Source organism: Mesoplodon mirus, assembly GCF_964341445.2.
Source record: "Mesoplodon mirus genome assembly, chromosome: 3".
NCBI lineage: Eukaryota > Metazoa > Chordata > Mammalia > Artiodactyla > Ziphiidae > Mesoplodon > Mesoplodon mirus.
Window position 1 is genome coordinate 154,596,074 of NC_138978.1, and position 18,587 is coordinate 154,614,660.

The 18,587-nt window shown below is 46.4% G+C and overlaps 2 protein-coding genes across 19 annotated transcripts in view; one reads left to right on the forward strand and one right to left on the reverse strand.

The window, feature by feature from the left end:
- The window catches only part of LOC309801325 (uncharacterized protein), a 153,739-nt gene extending 143,145 nt beyond the window's left edge, over positions 1-10,594 (reverse strand). For 9 of the 11 annotated variants that reach the window (XR_014293567.1, XR_014293569.1, XM_082616051.1 and 6 more), the window contains exon 1: positions 10,483-10,544. Coding sequence is in view for 1 of the 11 variants with exons in the window: in XM_082616060.1 (XP_082472186.1) it covers positions 10,483-10,509 (27 nt within the window). In the remaining 10 variants the exon portion in view is untranslated. Of the gene's footprint in view, positions 1-10,482 lie in introns of all 11 variants that reach the window. The other 2 variants (XM_082616057.1, XM_082616060.1) reach the window with 2 other exon arrangements.
- Positions 10,512-18,587, forward strand: part of PROX1 (prospero homeobox 1) — a 53,387-nt gene continuing 45,311 nt past the window's right edge. For 2 of the 8 annotated variants that reach the window (XM_082616024.1, XM_082616031.1), the window contains exons 1-3: positions 10,512-10,599; positions 10,735-10,840; positions 16,482-16,524. The gene's annotated coding sequence lies outside the window, so the exon portion shown is untranslated. Of the gene's footprint in view, positions 10,600-10,734; positions 10,841-10,863; positions 11,675-16,481; positions 16,525-18,587 lie in introns of those variants that run through there. The other 6 variants (XM_082616025.1, XM_082616028.1, XM_082616027.1 and 3 more) reach the window with 6 other exon arrangements.

The window sequence follows — 18,587 nt, forward strand, 5'->3', positions numbered from 1 at the left end:
GTGATCTGCCCTGGCCCCTTCCCCACAACGTTGTCTCCTTCCCTTCGCCAGGAACTAATCCAGCATGGTAACTACCATGAGGGATTCCTAGCTTTCCTCTGCCAATTTAACTGTCTTATCTGAAGGAAAGAAAGAATAAGAGAGTTATTGGAGTGTATTAAAGAGGAAAAAGAAATTCTAGGGAAAAAAATGAAACCACTGATGGGAGGAAAGCAAGAGAGAAGAATGAAATTAGAGAGGAAAACAGGGAAGAGGAGAAAGGGGTAAGGGAGGGGAAAAAAGGATGGAAATGAAAGGCAAAAGGGAGAGAATAAAAGGATAAAGCAAAAAAGAAAGAGAAGAAAAGATGAAGGAGTGCAGAAAAATGAAATCTGAAATGAGAGGTTTTCCCCAGAAGCTTGGTTTTTTAAGCCACAAGACAGACCCCAGGTTGAGGATGGAGAGCAGTCAGTCCCCTCTGGGGCTTCTCTGGGCAAGACAAGGTCAAGGGGCATCTTCAAAACTAAATCTTGATTAGAGCCAGCTAAATGTTTTGACTTGAAGGAGACATGCAGGATTAAAAAGCAAAATAGAGCAGCATGGGTAAGAAAGGAACAGGAAAAGAAAGAAAATTGAAAAAAGAAACAAAACTCACGGGAGACACAAAGGGAATGATAGAAAACACTTCTGAATCAGCTAGTCATCTACTAACAAGCTGCAAAGATTTCCAATGACAAGTTGTCACATTAGTTTAGTGAAACTGAAGCAGTACTTATCCCCTTTCCTGTGCTTAATCTCTCCCTGCGTGCCACAGAAACATGCTACCACGTTTAATAGGATTAGTTTCATTCACTTTCTCCCGCCACCCCTTTTATTTTTTACAATTCTATTTTCAGCAATACAGGGATCCTTGAATTCGACTTCCTGCGGTGCACAGCAAAACCTGGCATGCATGGGTTTTACCCTTTAAAGACTTTATTTGAATCTGAAAAATGTAATTTGACTATTTTGTACCCCCTCCCCCAAATGAATTACTTTGTCCTCCTGGAAATCTCCATAACTTGGAGGGTGGGGGAGGGAGAGTTGATGGTAAAAGGGTCAAGAGAGAACCTGGGCTGTGAAGAAGCTGACAAAGCCCCATCCCTGCAGAGGCCCTGTGCCCTAGGAGGAACTGTTCTGGCTCTGAAGGCAGGCAAACCTGGGTTCCGATTCTGACAGCTACTTACCGGCTTTGTGGCCTTAAGCAGGTGGTGAAACCTTCCCTGTCCCCGTTTACTCATCCATACAATACAGCAGGGATAATTCTCATCAGGGCTGTTGGGAGAACTACACCTAATGTACTTATTTCTTCACTGCTAAGGTTCACTTTTTCTCATATTTTATTATGTTCCTGCAATCAATATGTCCTACAATCGATTGTGCATTTAAGGTCATTATGTTTTCCTTTTCTCCCAAAGGGCACATTTAAATGGATGGTGTGTCTTAGAGTCTATGGCATTTTAGAAGAAAATGGAAATGCTGGACATAAAGCACCTGGCGCAGTTCTGAGGTAGGAAGTGCTCAGAAGATGCTAGAATTATCTATCACTGCTCATGCCCCTCCCTCGCATATTCTCACAGAAAGACCACTTTGAAACATGGAGAAAAGGAGGTGTTGACACTTTTGTCTCTCACCCAGATTCCTTTAGACTCCTGCTCCGAATTGAGGTTTCAGAAACCTGGCTAAATCGAACACATCATAACTGTCCCTCCGTGTTGGATAAGAACCAAAATCGTCCGGTCCACTCGCTCTCTCAACAGGGTCACCAACTGCCACGCTCAGCAGTGTCTTGCAAAGAGTAATTATCTGCTGAATGATACTATCTTCTTGGAGCCCACTTTGGGTTCCGCAGCCCCTCCTGCCCTCTCCCCCCAGGCACCAGCCCCGAAGATTAGCATTGAGACCCCCGAAGATTAGGTGAACTCCACCTGCCCCGGGAGGGAAAAGGATGGGGCTTCGGGGACCTGGGGGAGTGAGGGAGGCACCCTGGGGCCTAGGATGGGGATGGAGGGGAGGTGGAGCTGGGAGGAAGGAGGAAGCGGGCTGCCCGGAGCCCGTGCGGGGCGCTGGGGGGACACCCCCCGTCGGAGCCGGGGCGCGGGGAGCCGCGGGTGGGGGACGCACGGCGACACCCCTCCGGATCGGGAACGCGCACCAACAGCGCCGCGCACGGGGGGAGCCCGGGCTGCCCGCCCCCGAGAGGCGGCTGCCGGGAGGGGGGCTGCCCGAGGCCTTCCGCCAACCGGGATCAGCGGGTGACCCAGAGCATTCCAGAGCCTCGCCAGACTGGCAGGAGGCGCCCTTCCCGCGAGCCGGAGCAAGGGTCCGATTTAGCCTCCAGCCTCGCCTTCGCTCCCGCCTCCCACTCCGTCCCTCAAACCACACTTCACACCCCTTCCGGCACCCCACCCCCCAGCCTCCTCGCCCACCCCCGACCTCCTGCACCCCCCATCCCCTCCAGTTATCCGCTTTGGCCCTCGCACTCCCAGCCCCACCTCCCCCCTGAACTCCACACCCTCAGCCCCACTGCCAGCTACCCACCCCGCCCCTTACCTTGTGCAGGACACCTACTCCACCCACCTCCACCCACTTCACCTATAATCTCCCCTCACCCCTACCTGGCACCCTCCCACACGCTCCCTTCCCACTCCGCTTCTCCCACCCCCCCCACCCTCCTCCTCCAGATCTTTCTCTCAGCCTCTGCCCCTGCCCTCCTCCCCTACAAGAATAGGCAAAATTACTCCTTCCACCACGACCACCACCAGGAGGGGGCTTTGGGATAAGGAACCAGAAGCTGATACCTGTCTCCCTACAGCCTGGCTCCAGATGTGTGTTTCTCTATGGTTGTTGAGGGCCTTTGTTTTGTCCCCTAGAGTCACAGACATATCCCTCTCTCATCCCCAGTAGTCACAGAGCAGGAATCTTCCACACTGGCCCAAAGATACCCACAAACGCTGGAAGGACGGGCATCTAGGGATCAAGCTTGGGTTTTCCCTCATGCAGAGAGTAAAGGGTGCCCACTCCCAGCCCCTGAGCTCATTCAGCCTAGGGGCTGGGCCCTTGGATGCCCCAAGCTGGAAATCTCTTCCTTAACCCAGGAATAGGCAGTGATTACTAATCTAAAGCCTTCTGAGGATACCAGCAAAACACCTTCCTTGGGATGTTTCATTAGCCACTCACAGCCACCTCCAGTTCTAAAATTGTCAGCCTTCTTGATCTGTTCTCTGCTGGCTATGCCCATTCCATTCCTTTGGCTTTCTTCCCCTCACCCTGCTGCAGAGTCACAGCCAGCGATGGCCCCTTCCCGCCTATCTTTCTTTCCCTTCTATCTTTCTTTCCCTTCTCACAGCTGTCTTTGGCAGGGCTCTCCCTTAATTACCTTGGGGTGTGTTCCTATTCATTGGATCGAACATAATTTTATGAAGGGTTGTATTTTACATGACATAGATTTGGGGGATTTGTTCATTCACACATGTAAAAACATATGGTAGGTGATATACATTTGTTTTAGTTTTACCTAGGAATGTTGCCCTTTTTTGCCTTCTTGTTGTTCCCTCCTTGAATAGAACTTTTTGTCCTGTGGTTTTGTTGGTGGGACAGGAAGCTTCTGTAGGAAAGGTTTGCCATCTATAAAGCAGGGAAGGTGGAAGAAAGAAAGAAAAATGAAGAAAGAAAGAAAGAAAAAGAAAGAAAGAAGGAAAGGAAGAAAGAAAGGAAGGAGGAAAGGAAGGAAGGAAGGAAGGAAGAAAGAAAGAGAGAGAGAAAGAAAAAAGAAAGATTGATTTCACATCAGTAAATGCCTCCTGTCTGCCAGTGGGACTGATGGACAGTTCTAAGTCCAAGAGCACAGGGCCTAGCTTCCAAACATACACCAATGCTATTTTTTATGGCTTAAAAGGTGAGAGGTGAGCATATAAAGTGTCCAAAGTAGCAAGTATGCATAAGCTAAAATGTGCATACACGTACACATCCAATGACAGTCCACTTAGCTTCACCAAAAGATTGGATGGGAGAGGGCTCTGTGCAGGAGGAGTACAGGTCAGCGCAAGTGTGAAGAACACACATTTGTAGACCAAATAGTTTCCATTTTTATTGAGCACCAGTCATGTGCTGAACAATATTACTTATGTAAAACTCTCTACAATTAGGAGTTGGATATTATCCCCATTTAACAGATAAAAAGAACTGAGGCTCAGATAAAGTGACACACCCACGGTCACAGAGGCAGCGACTGGCTGAGCAGTAACTGGAAACACAGCATGACCCCCAGATTCCCACGTCCTCCTGCTGATTGCCTAGCTGGTGTGGGCCCAGAAATCCTTATTTTTGAAAATCTTCCTTGGTGATTCCTGTTGACTAGCCCCGTCTTGGGGACCGCTGCTCCACCTCAAACCAGCCCGCTATATCCCTGTCACCAGCCTTGCCTCTGAGCAGCCTTCTCCGCGTTGGATAAAGCATTTAAAACATATTTAAATAGCAATTTTGAAAAGCTATGCAGCATATGGATTTTCCTTTTGATCTCAAAATGATGACAAACAGACACTTAGATACTTCATAAAAGAAATATTACCAGAAAAATTATAGAAATCTGGCTTTCAACTTTGTCTTGCTCTAATTTAAACAAAATGCAACTTTCCAAAGTCACTCTCTCTCCCCCCAAATAAATCCAAACTGGGAGCTTCCTTCTCTTTTTCCCTGCGTGCGCCTGGCCTACGCCTATTTATTTCTAACTCACTGGCGTCCTGAATAAAAGCCTTGTAAGATGGGCAGTAGGGATTACTTAAATCCTACCATCAAAGCCCCTGAAAAGAGCATCTCCTCCGAATTCACACCCTTGACTTAAAAGATCGAAGAAAGGGAAGCTGCGAGTAACGGCCAAATATCCTTAGACCTAAGAAATAAAGGGGGTGGGCAAAAGGGGAAGTCTCCAGCCCTCCAAAGGTCCCCGCCCCTCTCTGGGTCCCCGGCGGTGGCCCCAACCTCCCAGGTTAAGCGCGTCCACCGGCTCACCGCCGCCTCGGCCCCGCAGCAACAGGCTGGCGGCGGGGGCAGGGGCGGCCGCGGGGCTGCGCAGGCCCGGAGGCGTCGGACGTTCCCCGCTCCGCGGCGCGCGGGGAGCAGGTAGCTGCTCTCTGCGTCCGGTGTGTGCCCAGCTCGGGTCAGCGGGGACGTGCGGAGGCCCCCGGGAAAGGCCCGGGCCGCGGGGTTGGCGCGGGGTGACCCACACTCCAAGGGGCACGCAGGAGGGAGGGGCGCGCCCTCCGCCCTCAGCGCGGCGCCACGGCCGCCTCTTCTAGCGCGCGACGTCTCCGGGCCAGAGAGGCCGCGACACCTAGCGCGGGGCCGAGGCTAGGAAGGAAGGGCCGGGCGGGAGGAGGAGACCGGGAGGAAGCTGCAGGCGAGGAAGCCCCATTGCCGCCTCGGGGCCGGAGAGGAGACTCCCAGCGTTCCCTCCCGACCCGAAACTTTTCCAACACACGCAGGCGTGTGCCGCGCGAGTTTCGGCGGCCCCGAGTCGCCAGCGGGAAGGAGGCTCGTCAAACAAACCTGTCCCCGGGCACGCACGCGGAGGTACACAGGCACACGGGGAGGGCCTGGGCCTCCGGGGAAGCGCTGAGGGCGTGCAGGCAGCGGGCGCCACCCGGCCCGAAAAGGGCTCCCCGCGCGTGGGAACCAGTGCTTAAAATCCTGCCGAAGCTCGAAGTGTAGCGGTGCCCAGAGACTCTGCGTAACTTTGCCCACTGCGCCCCCGCGTGCAGAGGCGTCCCCTCACACCCTCACCCCACCCCATGCCCCCCGGCTGCAGCTCGAGACTACCCTTGTATTTCAGGGACAGGGAAAGAGATGCTGATCCGCGCCAAAGAGGGAGGGGTGTAAATGGCGCGAATCCCACTCCCTAGCACCCCCAGATTCGGAGGGAGAGCGCCCCATTCTCCCCGAAAGCGTCCCCTTCACTTCCCTGTGCCCTTGGCTTCTTTACTACTGTGGACTGAAGAGGATAAAGCACAAGCAGATCGATGTGTATTTTTTTCTGAAATCACGACGTCTCCAAATCCTAAGCCCTCAAAGAGCCGGGTAGGGTTGGAGAAAGTCAACTTATTTCGGGGGGGGGCGGTCGGCAACGGTACCCCTCGGAAAACGCGCGCGCGCGGCCTGGCGGGCGCCTCGCCGGGCTCAGCGCGGCCAGGCGGAGTGGCTGGATTATGTAAGTAACAGCCCTCCATGTGCTCACCACCATCTGTTAATATCTTGATATTGGAAAGTTCGGTGCCTGAGGCAGAGCCAGGGTTGGCGACGCAGAGCTCCCAGCCTACTCCTTTCTACTCCGAGGCAGGGAACGTACCTCTCTTTGATTGTTTTCGCCTTCTTCCATAAAATCAAGTAGGAGTGTGCCCCTTCAGTCACTGACAAGCAACCCTCTCTAACCGCGGGAGTGTGTTTGTGGAAGAGTGATTTTCTTCGAGGCCACTTTATTGTAAGGAATCCTTTCAATGAGTTTTCATTTTTATGACAATTCTAGGCTCCTTTAGGCGTTGTGACGGGCCCTGATTTGGGGGTGGGGGCTTTATTATTTAAAAAATTACTTTTTTTTGCCAACACCCCTGACCCCAAATTCTTGTAAGCGTTATATTTCAGCTTCTTTGGAGTGATTCGCTTCTGTTTACTTTGAAAGCTGTTGGTTAAACAAACATCACTCGGGAGGCTTCTAAGCAGTGGGGTTCCCAGGAGAGAAACCGTGCAGCTGCTACTTGCTACTGATCTCGTGGCATTTCACTTTCCCCCCCATTCAGAACAAATCCAGGTTGGGCTTGGCGTCACACTGGGCATAGGGATTGAGAGAGAGAGAGAGAGAGAGAGAGAGAGAGGGAGAATATGGCAGGCAGGCAGTCTGCCTCTAGACAGCCTGAAGCAGGCCGGCCTGCACCCTAGAGTTGTTTATTTCTTTCTCTTCCTCTCTTCGGGGTGGTGGTGGTGGTGAGTGGTGCATGGTGTTGTGTGTGTGTCCAGGCTGGATCTCCAGCATCCTTCTCCTGAAATAAACATCCACGTTTGTCTCTCAAGTGGTCTGGTTGAAATTCCCAGAATTGGTTTGTTTAAGGTCTGCTGACGGTTGTTTGTAAGGTTTTAAATTACTCATATGCGGTCTTCTCTCCTACCCCCACCTACTGGCTTTAAGAAAGAACCGGAGGGGTAAAATACACCGAGAAAATGTCAAGGCGAAGTGTGTTTAACCCAGAACCAGATGCATAAGTGAGAAGTGCAAGAGTTTGACTAAGAACGCACAGATCACCCTTCAGATAAATAAGTAAATGTAGCGATGGGGTTTGTTGGAAGACCGGTCAGAACTTGTGTTAACTTTTAAGTTACTGGGGTTGTGTTGGCATTGGGGCGGAGAAAGGGACAGACCCTAGGCTTGGCCGCTGGTTTCAGAGATGGAGCTAATATCTAGGCGACTTCTTGTCTCCGGGGCTGACTGATCGCTTCTCGCCTATCAGAAAGCAAACCGGGAGTAGCCCGAGATAGAGGGCTCGGGCCTCACGCCTTGCTCCAGGGAGGTGCGAGACCCGGGAGAGCGCCGCAGCTCTGGCAAGAGAGGTTGCCAGGAGCCTGGCCTGTACGTCGCCTAGACATTAGGGGACAGGACCGGGCTCCGCGTACGCAGCTCGCGGAGCTGGGCTGTGGACCGAGCTCGCTCGTCCAGCGTCGCGCGCGCTATTTCAAAAAGCCGCTCTTGTGCCCAAATGCGGGCTGCGAACCTCCGCGGCAGAGCTGGCAAGCCGCGAGCCTCCGTCGCCGAGGCTGGGGGTGGGGGAGCTTTCCTGTTTGCCAGGCGGGTTACCCCGACTAAGACTGGGGCCTGCCTTCCCCCGGGAATGATAAAGGACTTACTGGGGCTCGCAGGGAACTTTTCCCGCCGCCACTTCCCGGGCGTAGTGTGTGCTAAACGTGCACCCGAGCGCTAGGTGCAATTGACATAAACTTGTGGGCTAAAGTTCAAGCCGTTTCCTTCCAGGGTCTGAACCTTTTCTCCCTCCCAGCTTCCTTTCTTCCCCCTCTCCCCCTCCTCCTTCCCTGCCCTCCTCCCTTTTAAATGTCAAACTGAGCAGATGGTTTTAAGGTGTGGAGGGCATGTATCCTTTACTCCTGCCAGTTTATTTGTGGGCTGGCGCTCACATGTACATACTGGGATACTTAAGGAAAATAATAGGACGAAAAAGAAGAAAGGAAGTAGCCTTGATTCATTCACAGAACCCACATTTCCCCGCTCAGTACACCCGCTTCCCTCGAAAGGACCCAACCAGCAGAAGCATTATTCCGTCCTGTATGTAATGGGCACGTTGATAGATTATTTCTGTCCCCAGCCTAAATTGTCCCTTCTCAACTAGAACACTTGATACAGTAGCCGATCATTGGAAGTGTGAGTAGTGTGTTTGTGAGGGTCTGTGTTGTTTCCGTAATGGGGTGGGGTGGGGAGAGTGTCAGGAGGCGGCAAAAGGGGAGAAATGAAGGCTGGAGATGCTCAAGCAAGTCTTTTTTTCTTATCCCCAACACCTAACCTGGACGGCCTGATTTTTTTCTTCTTCTTTTCAATGTTTGAGTCCCGTGCCAAAAGTTTCCTACAAGGTATGGACCATCACTATTCTTATTCAAAGATGTGACTTCACGGTTTGATGAATTTGAGGCTGAGATTGTAAGTGTCCTAGGAAAAGTGTGTGTGTGCGTGTGTTGCAGAAGATGGTGGTAATGATCGGCCAGTATACTTGTAACACACTTCACAAACACTCTGTTGTCACGACGCAACACGATTCAACCTTTGATCTGATTAAATTCGAGGGACACACGAAAAATACTTGTTCCCATTCTACCAAAAAAATGAGTGTCTTATCGACTAGGTATGAATGTTTCTGCTTCGCAGCCCTTGCAAGTCCTAGCTTTTATAGGATCTTTAAGTCATAAGCGCAGTTGCTTTATTAAAAGCCATTTACTGTGCCCGGTGAAAGAGACATTCTAGCTGCGGCTGGGCGCTTGCGCTTTAGCATTAGCAACTTTCAAATCCCAAGAAGCCCTTTAAGAGCCACGTTATCTAAAGAAGTCTTGCTGGTTATTTTTCGTCCAAGAAATGTCAAACCAAAGTGAATTTTCTATAGCTTGACTTAGAAGCCCGAAGTTTAAGCATTTGAAATTTCTTACCGAGTATACTTTAAAGTTTGTTACCCAGAGGTCAAAACTATGTAAATCCTATTTGAAACCTCTCTCTTTAATCATTCTGGGGTGAGTTACTGAGCGGTAATCGCGTAGTACTGTTTGTAACATTTTTTTTCCCGTAAAGCTTGCTGTACCTACAATCCAAATAAAGTTGTAGAGGTAACCGAGGACAAATATTCTTCCTAACAATTTTGACGGGAGATTGACTGGGATTCAGCCAATACTGGTCTTCTTATATCAAATGCAGCGGAGCCGGTGTGAAACCTCTGGCACCTATTATTTTAATCCCAAACCTACCTGTATTTTATTGTCCACCTCTCCTTTAAAAGGAAGCAAGGGTGACATGTATTCCTGATACTAGCTATGATCATTTAAAAAGTGGAATGTTTTGAGGATCCTCACTCCCTCCTCTTAGACCACCCCACCCCTAAAACCTCCACTTTTTCTCCAGTATACTTTTCTGTGCCTTCCTCCACCCTTGTCCGAGGAGCGCTCACTCGCTCTGCCGCTCAGCGAACTCGATCAGCTGTATCTGGGAAATGAAGGGGGAAAAAAAAAAAAAAAAAGACCTGCGTCCTGGAAGAGCGAGTGTGAGCTGAGCGGCGCTCGCGCGGTCGCCGGCTTTGCACAGCGCCCGCAGATGGCTCGCTCCGGCCCGGGAGCGGCGATCCGGTCGCCCCCAAGCAGTGGCTGCGCGCGGGTGAGGGGGGGTGGGGGCGGGGATGGAGGCGGGGGAGGGGAGCGCGGGGCCCCTCTCCCCTCCTCTCCTCCCAGCCCCTCACCCCCACCCCTTTTATATTTTTTTTCCTCCCAAGTTCTCTTGCCTCGCTATCCCCCCTTGAATCCGAAGGCGCCTCGCGATTGGGTGCTGGGGCCGGGTACGTCAGTCAGACTGTGACGTGCAGTCTTCCTGTTTCCTTCAGCTGTGTCTTAAAGTAAATCTTGTTGTGGAGCGGAGCCCTCAGCTGAGGGAGCGCTCTGAAATAATACACCATTGCAGCCGGGGAAAGCAGAGCGGCGCAAAAGAGCTCTCGCCGGGTCCGCCTGCTCCCTCTCCGCTTCGCTCCTCTTCTCTCCTCTCCTCTCTCCCCTCTTCTACTCTCTTCTCTTCTCTCTTCTCCTATTCTCCTCTCGCCTCTTCTCTTCCCCTCTCTCCTCTCTTCTTGTCTTCCCTCCTCTCCTCTCCCTGCCCACCCTCTCCTCTCTCTCCCCTCATTCTCCCCGTCGGCCCGCTCGCGCGCTCCCGCACGGACTCACCGTCCCTTGTCCAATTATCATATTCATCACCCGCAAGATCTCACCGTGCGTGTGCGCGCGCGTGTTTTCCTCTCTCCGCCTGCAAAAAAGGCTCGGTCCCACTGCTCTCTGCACCGAGTAAGTATCTTCTCCCCCTCGCGAGTCCCCTCCCCTTTTCCAGAATCACTTGTACCGGCTTGTTCTTGAATGAGAAGAAAAGAAAAGAGACTCCCATTACTCATACTCGTGTAAACATCTTTCCACCCTCCCCAGGAGAAAATGGTGTTCTTTAAATGAATCATAATAAAATAGTGTCTAAACAGTTTGTAAGCAGAAGCCTCAGTGGAACTCAGCGCTCCGCCTCTCCCAGTTCCTACGAGTAAGTGATCCGCTTGGCTTTTCTTTCTTTCTCTTTCCTGCTGGTGGCTGGAGGGTGGTGTTGGCGAGGGGGGGGGGGGAGGCTGATAGTGCTGGACTTGTCGCTGATCTTGTCACCTTTTGTGTACTGTTTCTGGAGGGGGAGGAGGCTTTTCCTTCTTTTCCTTCTTTCTCTTGCCCTCTCTTCCCAGGAGAGAGGACCGCGAGGGGGACCGGGTCGCTTTTTGTTCGTCTGGATCCCCGCTCTCCTCCCAGCCTCATCCTTCCCGTCTCCCCCGGTGAAAACTCCTGGGCTAGTCCCCACGTCCTTGCTCTTTGTCTTGTTTATTATAGCTGCCTTTCTTCCAGGATCTTCCAATTTGCTTGTCATTTGCATACCTTTCACTTCTCCTTTTTAACCCCAGCAGAGGGCCTGGGAGTAGGGAGGAAGGGAGTGCGGGGGGGCGGGGGGCGCTCTGTTACTTTCCTCTCAAAACGCTGTCGAAGCCGAAATGTTGAAATCAGGGTTGGAGCAATGGAGAGATGGTCCTGGGAAACGAGCACGGCGCCCCTCCCCTGTGCTCCCAGGACCCAGGGCTAGGTCAAGTTGAGTAGGGTAAGGTGGCACCGGGAGCCTCAGGGGTCCTGTGGTGGGAGGACTGGGGCCCAAGCGCGGCGGGAGGATGGAAGGATCGAGGTCCGGGTGGGGGTAGAGGATGTTCTCGGGCAGCGGATGTGCTCGCAGTCACCGCTGGCAGTCGACGTGGTTGGGCTGCTTCGATCTGATCTTGGTTCGTCTGGGTGGTACCTGCAATTTTGCCCCACTCCGGAGGACTGGAGAGGGAGGAGTGAAGAGGTGAGAGTGATTGTTACTGGGGAGAATAGTGAGGGGGCGAGAAGAGCTGCTATCTTGCCTGAACCGGCAAGGAGGGGGACGACGGGGGCAAGCTGGGGGGAGACATTACCCAAAGCCCAGGTTAGCAAATTGTTGGTCCTTCTGCTGTGCCCGCCACTTACTTCTCCTGCTAAAACTGAACGTAGGTGGAGGGTATGGATTGGAGGGGCGAGGTGAGGGGGGCGGGGGGCGGGAGGGAGGTAAAGGGGGAGTAGCTTTGGAGAGAGACTCACAGGTCTCCCGCCACTTCTCAGCTTTTTTTCGGAAGTTGAGAGTCCTCCAGGCTGGCCGACAGAAGACCTGGGAGGAGGGGTTGAGCGACAGTCTTAAATAGCCCAAGGAGGCAGGCTGGAGTGTGAAACTTCTGTTCTTGGCAATCCAGAACCCACTCCGCCTGGGGGAAGGCTGGGAACTCACCTGCTTGTTTTTATTTTTCCCAGAAGGTCTGTGTTGTCTCCTTGAGCTTATAATAACAGTGCAAGCACAGGGTGGCCTGCTCTCAAAGTCAAGGCTAGAAGTCTCTTCTCTTGTTCTCCCCCCCACCCCTTCTCTCCCATCTATAACCTGCTTTACAAAAAAAAAAAATTATAATAATGTCCTTTCCTGGATTAGGTAGACAAAGGTCTATTAGCCGAGAGCTGCGCCATGGGCAGGGCCTGACAGGTGTGTTATGTCAAGAAAGACAGGTGCAAATTTCCTCTGTGTCTGTGTGTGTCTGTACAGTTCCAGACCTCAGGGTGTGCTCCAGGGTTGCGGAGGTTTATGGGTTTATGGTTGCCTTGGTTAATAGGATTGTCCGGGCTCATGGGAACTGCGCTGTTGTTATGTTTTGAGCCCTGCCATGTGAGTTCTTTGGTTGGGGGTGGAGGACAAGTTGGTATGTGTTTGTTTATTTTTCTTAAGGATGTTGGCAGGCTGCTGCTGAGGCTGTGTCTCGGGCTCCTGTCTGCCAGGCAGCTGAAAGTACCCCCACTTCAGGCAGCAGGTGGAGGGAGATTGACTTTCCCTTCGCTTCCCTCTGGTTTACGCCTATTTCCCAGGTCTTTGGGGCCATTCAGGGGGAGTAGTGAGAGCGTCTTGTGTGTGTGCGCGCGTGTGTGTGTGTGTGTGTGTGTGTGTGTATGTTTTGGACATCCATGGGTGGTGTGTGTAACTGCCAAGAATACCAAAGTCAGTTTGAAAGTGTTAACTGTTTTTAAAGCTTATCTTCTTTAGCGTGCTTTCTCCCTGCCCAGAAGGAATAGGTATGTGCATAAACTCTTTCAGGTCGTATGTTAAATACTCTCATAAAGTAGAATGAGCCTGTCATTGTACCAGACATGTGCCAGATGTCCTAGTTATTACTTTGATGGAGAAGGAAAATCTCAAGTATGTGAGAGGTAACTGTGCTTTTCTATTTGATGCAAGATGTAGGCAGTCAGTTCTCTGAAGTTTCTTGCAAGAACTTCTGAGCATTTTCAAAATGAAATGGGCTGTGGGTGGTGAAGAGGAAAAAGGGGAGTAATTTGGTTAACCTGTCCATGTGCTACAACATGGACCTGTTTCTGCAATAGTAAAATAGATGAAAGTAAGGACTGTGGCTTCATGTGTGAGGGAAGCTATTGAGAATTCAGTGTAAGTACTGTATATGGATTCTCAAAATCTGACCTTTTAATTTTTTTTTCTTTAAACAGGCTACTTCTTGAGTTGCATAGAAATAGATTAGATGGTGAATGGTTTTTGTTGGTTGGTTTGGTGGCTTGGGTGATCATCCTTGTTTCATGAAAATGAGATAGTATGGGTCATTTTATTCTTTTGACTTAAACATCCAAGTTCTTCCTAATACTTTCTTTGGATGCTTTTGAAGTTCTTTCATAACTAAAATGTCATCTATGGATATGTCATTTGCTTTATTTTTAATAAGGGTTATCTGTGCTTGGCACTTATTGATATTTTTATATGTCCATTGTGCAGAATTCTATTTAGGTTAATCACCAAGACCTTGTGGGGAAAAAGTCATGCATACCTAACATGCATCTTTGTTCTCACTTTATTCATTCCCTTGCATCTTTCCTCTATAAGTAGCACTTACAATCTTAAAACATAACCTAGCTGCCAGGCGTACTCTTTATTTGTTCAAAGTGAAATAGGCCTTTTTTCTTGAATTTCTTAGAGGCATTGTTTTGCATTTGCAACTGTAAATATAAGGAATATTTAGGTTCAAGATTAACAAAAGATTATAAAATGTTACTGATTTTATAATATGAAGATGGATTGTGCATGATATATTATTACTGGGTTCTAATTAAGTATCTGTATAAATTGGAAAGGACATATACATAAGGAATTTCTAAAACCTTATTGCCTGGTGTATTCCAAAACTTCAAAGGACATTTAGAGTATTTCAATTCTCTTGAGAAAAAAAATAAATGTAAGTGTTTCTTCTTGAAGTTATTTCTCACTCTCTTTTATTCACTAATTTGGTGACTTATTACTTTTTAATATTTTAGGTATGTCTCAGAAAATATTCTGTATTCATCTTGCAGGTGAAAAATGTATGAAATTTTTGATAGAATGGAGGAATTTAAGATAGAATGGTTCTGATTTGAGATCTCTATTATCATAGGAAAATTTAAACCTGATATAAGATTTTGACAATACAATGTTAGTTAATTTAAGTATTAACTAATGTCAAGTGGGTTCTTCACAGTAAACATCAAAGGCTTTCTTAGCCTGATAGTGAGCAGAAACATCTCCAAAGGAAAAGTTGCTAATTAGCAGAAATGAACTCTTAAATGCAGTGAAGGGGACAGCTTGGTAAGGGGCAGGGGTGGGCGAGTACCTAAATCAAATCATCTGATTTTCCCCCTTGAATTACTGATTTCCAGATGGATTTACAAGGTTCTTTGTTAGTGTTATTCCACTTGCAGTTTCACAAGCGGCTTGACCCAAGTAGATCAGAGGCCCACTCAAAGGTTGTTTTCTAAAAGAAGTAAAGTGTAGGCTTGAGCAATTTCTTCAAATCATTTTATCAACAGATAGTCTAAATAATCCAAGCAGGAAACCATGCCAACCTTACCCTTCCCCTTCTCATGAAAGATTTGACTGAACTATTTGAGTAATAATCATAGTGATCACTTCTTTGTCTAGAATCTGGACTCCAGATCGAGGCATAAAAGTTGCATCCCCTTCCCCAAATAACTTCTTTATTAAAGCAGAACACTTCAGCACTTTCTACTTCACACTGCAGTGTTCCTTTGAAATGCTTCCCTGAAAATTCTTTTCTACTAAAGTTGTCATCAGCTTCCCTAGGATTCTCCATGTTAAATTATCTGACATTCTTCAGATAATTCAGATTTTAATGAAGAATCTTTTGGAGTAGTTAAAATCTGACTTGATCATAGTTGAACGTTCTTATCTTTTTCTGGGAGGAATCTGCTAATGTTAAGATACCCTTCGTATAGGAATTATTAAAGTGTTTATGTAGTTAGATGCCAAGTGGTACAACACAATATTTAATAATAAAAATATTCTATGTAGATCTTCAAATTAATTACAGAGGAGTTTACAGGAATAGAATATGTGTATCCAATCGATAATACATTTGGGTTCAAATGCTACATCAGTATTTTTCTGCATACTTGCTGATATTGATGTTCACCAGTGCTGATCAAAAGGTTCATATTGCTGGGTTAAACTCAAAATTAATATAAAAATTAAAATATAATAAGAATCAGTAATAATTGTAGTTGAAACATATGGCTTAGTACATATATTGAGAAATAAAGGAATTTTTAAAAATCTTAATGGACAGGATGATATCAGTGGTAAATTAATTCCATAGCATTCTCTAAATTCTGAATTGGGAAATCATGGAAGCACCTTTGAAAGTGTTTTCAAGTGATTTAATTTACATTATAGTCACTTAACAATGCATTTTCTTATGTGGTAAAATATTCATATATATATATATATATCTATATATATATATATATATCTGGTTTGTGAAACATGATGCTAATAAAGTACTACAGTCAACCAGTTATAATTATTTAATCTTGCCTATAGCCTTCATGGGTTATAATCCCAATGTGTATGACTACTATACCTTTATTTCTGAGTTTAGGTCAAAGCTATACATAGAGATCTATTTATTCACGCCTACTAATATAATGCCTTGTCTTGCTGGATTATATAATTTTTCCTAGTTTTCTCATTTGTTTTGTCCTGATTGTTATGTCTCAGCTGTACATTTTACAATAAGACCTAAAAGTATTTAAATTTACTTAGCCTCAAACAGAAACAAATCATTATTTAATCCAAGAATGCTGACCAGTTGAGAGAAAATTGCAAAAATCAGTTTCGTTTGGTGAATTTGAAAGAAGTTACAGGATATTTTCTTCTTAAAAGACCCAACAAGCATGTTTAATTAACATGTATTCTCCACTGAAGATGAGAATATGATTTCTTTCCACCTTAGGAAGAGCACAGCGTTCCCCTTGGCTCAGGCATGAGGTAGGGATGCAGCTGTTGATACCTAGGCTAGATGAGAGGAAGTGCAGTTGACGCAGAGGTAAATGGCAGCTGGGAAGGGAAGGATGGCTGGGGATGACCTTGTGCTCATCTCTTACACCAGCATGTTGTTTCTGAGCCTCTGTTGCAGAGATGCTCTTCCTGTAACAAAGATGGGTAGGGGGAAAACCCAGACTGGATGTTAAGAGGAACAGGGGAAGAAAATACTGCAGAAAGTTTGTTCAACATTTTGATTGGTGATCTGTGTGCTTTTCAGGTGATATTAAAGAGAAAATGATTTGCACCCAAAAAGACAAGAGGTAAAATTTTTAAAGAATGGCAATAAACTCTGTTTTTGAAAAGCTGATCTACACACACAAAGTCCTCCTCGCAAAGACATCCCACCTCAATATGCAAGTCTTTCTGAGCTTTAAAATAATTCATCTTTTTTCTTGTTTGTCTCCATCTCCCCTTTTTTCTTTCTCTCACCTGACAGCTGCACCTGATTTATCAGATCTAACATGTTAGTGAAATATTTGCCATTGCATTTTTGTATTCCTGAAACCAATTTCATTTATTAATGTGTGAGGCGTCACAATCATCTTGAATTCAATTTTGAACCCTATATATTGAAGTTATCAAGATCTGTTTCCATTCCAAGTTCAGGAAATTTTATCCCGAGGCACACAAAAAAGTATTTTAGCCTCAAGCATACAAAAAAAACATACAAAAAAGCATCATGTTGCTTTCTTGACACTCTGATACAGCCTATATTTAAATGTTTTATCTTCATATAAAAACTGAGAACAAGGGCTACATGATGAAATCTTTGTCGCTTAAAAAAATACACATTGCCATCTAAGCATTGAGCATTTTCTTGATTTTTACAGGTTATTTCATGCTGAAATTATGCCTATTTGCATGGATAGTCATTCTTTAAAACTAGCCACAGATGCAGTCCTAGGGAGCACGTAGATGTTTTTACAGGTGAACCGAAAGAGATGGGAGCTGTTCCAAACACTCTGCACGCTGCCTTTGGCAATAGACCCTGTTATTGTGAAGATGTGCTCTGTTAAGCAAACGTGAAGTTTAATATTAGATAAACCCTGTGTGAAAAAAATATTTTCATTTTCTTCATAAAACGTTCATTGTAAGCAAAAAGATGCGACATCTTAACGTTTATACAAAATTTGGGGTTAGCATCACTGGTTAACGTCACAAAAAATGTCAAGTGCCTTTTGTAAGATGCAAGTGCCTTTTTATATTGTGTTCCCAAGAAACAATGGAAGTTCATATGCAGAGACGGTATTTCCCTTTCTCACATATATAATTGATGTTATTTTCTTTCTTCTTTATATATCTTCCTTCAGTCTTTTTTTTCCCCCTGTGTTTTTCTCATCCTTTAATTTGGCACAAGAAATAAGATTCACAAATGGTGTATGTTAAAGAGCTTCTTTAGGCATTTGAAGTCTTATTTTGACAGATTATAGAAAAAAAAACTAGCACTGAAGATGTATTTATCCTTGCCTAACTCAATTTATTGTTCCACATATTGATTTCTAAAATGTGACAATGTCCTTCTTCTGCACTGAGTCCAACTTTATAATAATTGAAGTCATCAAAACGACATCATGAAAATTTATAAATATTCTCATACTTACCTTAAAATCCAGCAACAGATACTGTCTTCAAATGTGATTTTAGTAATGAAAAGCACATATCTGTGCTAAATAAGCAGACTTGTAAAACGAGTATTTGTGCACTTATTTCCATGCTAAATTGGCCATTTATGTTGGAAAGATGCTGATGGGAGTGTTCTCCTCCCTATTTCACATATGACAAAAATGTTTTAAAATTCAGTAATAAAGGGTGTGTGTGAAATATTTGCATTTTTAGGGTCACTTTTTCCCTTAATAGCGTTAAAGCCACAATAATTTTATTGCAGAAATGGAATTTTTCATCCAAATTTCACGCATCCTCAAAATTTAACCTTATTTCTTAAGTGTAGACCACTTTTATCTTCTTTTGTAATATGAATCTCAATGCCCAAAATTTAATCAATTGGTCGTCAGAGGCTGTGTTCTTATAATCTACTGTTTCTTCTGAAGATAAACAGTATCATTTTAGGCATTTGTGAAAGAGAATCATATTACTGGTGCTTAAGCAGTTTTTGCTTTTTTTTTTTTTTAATCTTAATCCATCTTAAACCAGTGGAGCAGAAATATTTAAAAATGTTTCATTTCAAGCAGAGTGCATAATAAATTGCAATAATTGTAATGTGCCATAAATCCCAGAGCCTATGCATTTTGCATTTGATTCAGGATTGAGGTCAGGAAATTTGGAGAAATTTAAAGAAAATGATTCATCAGTCCTTTTGTTCTGT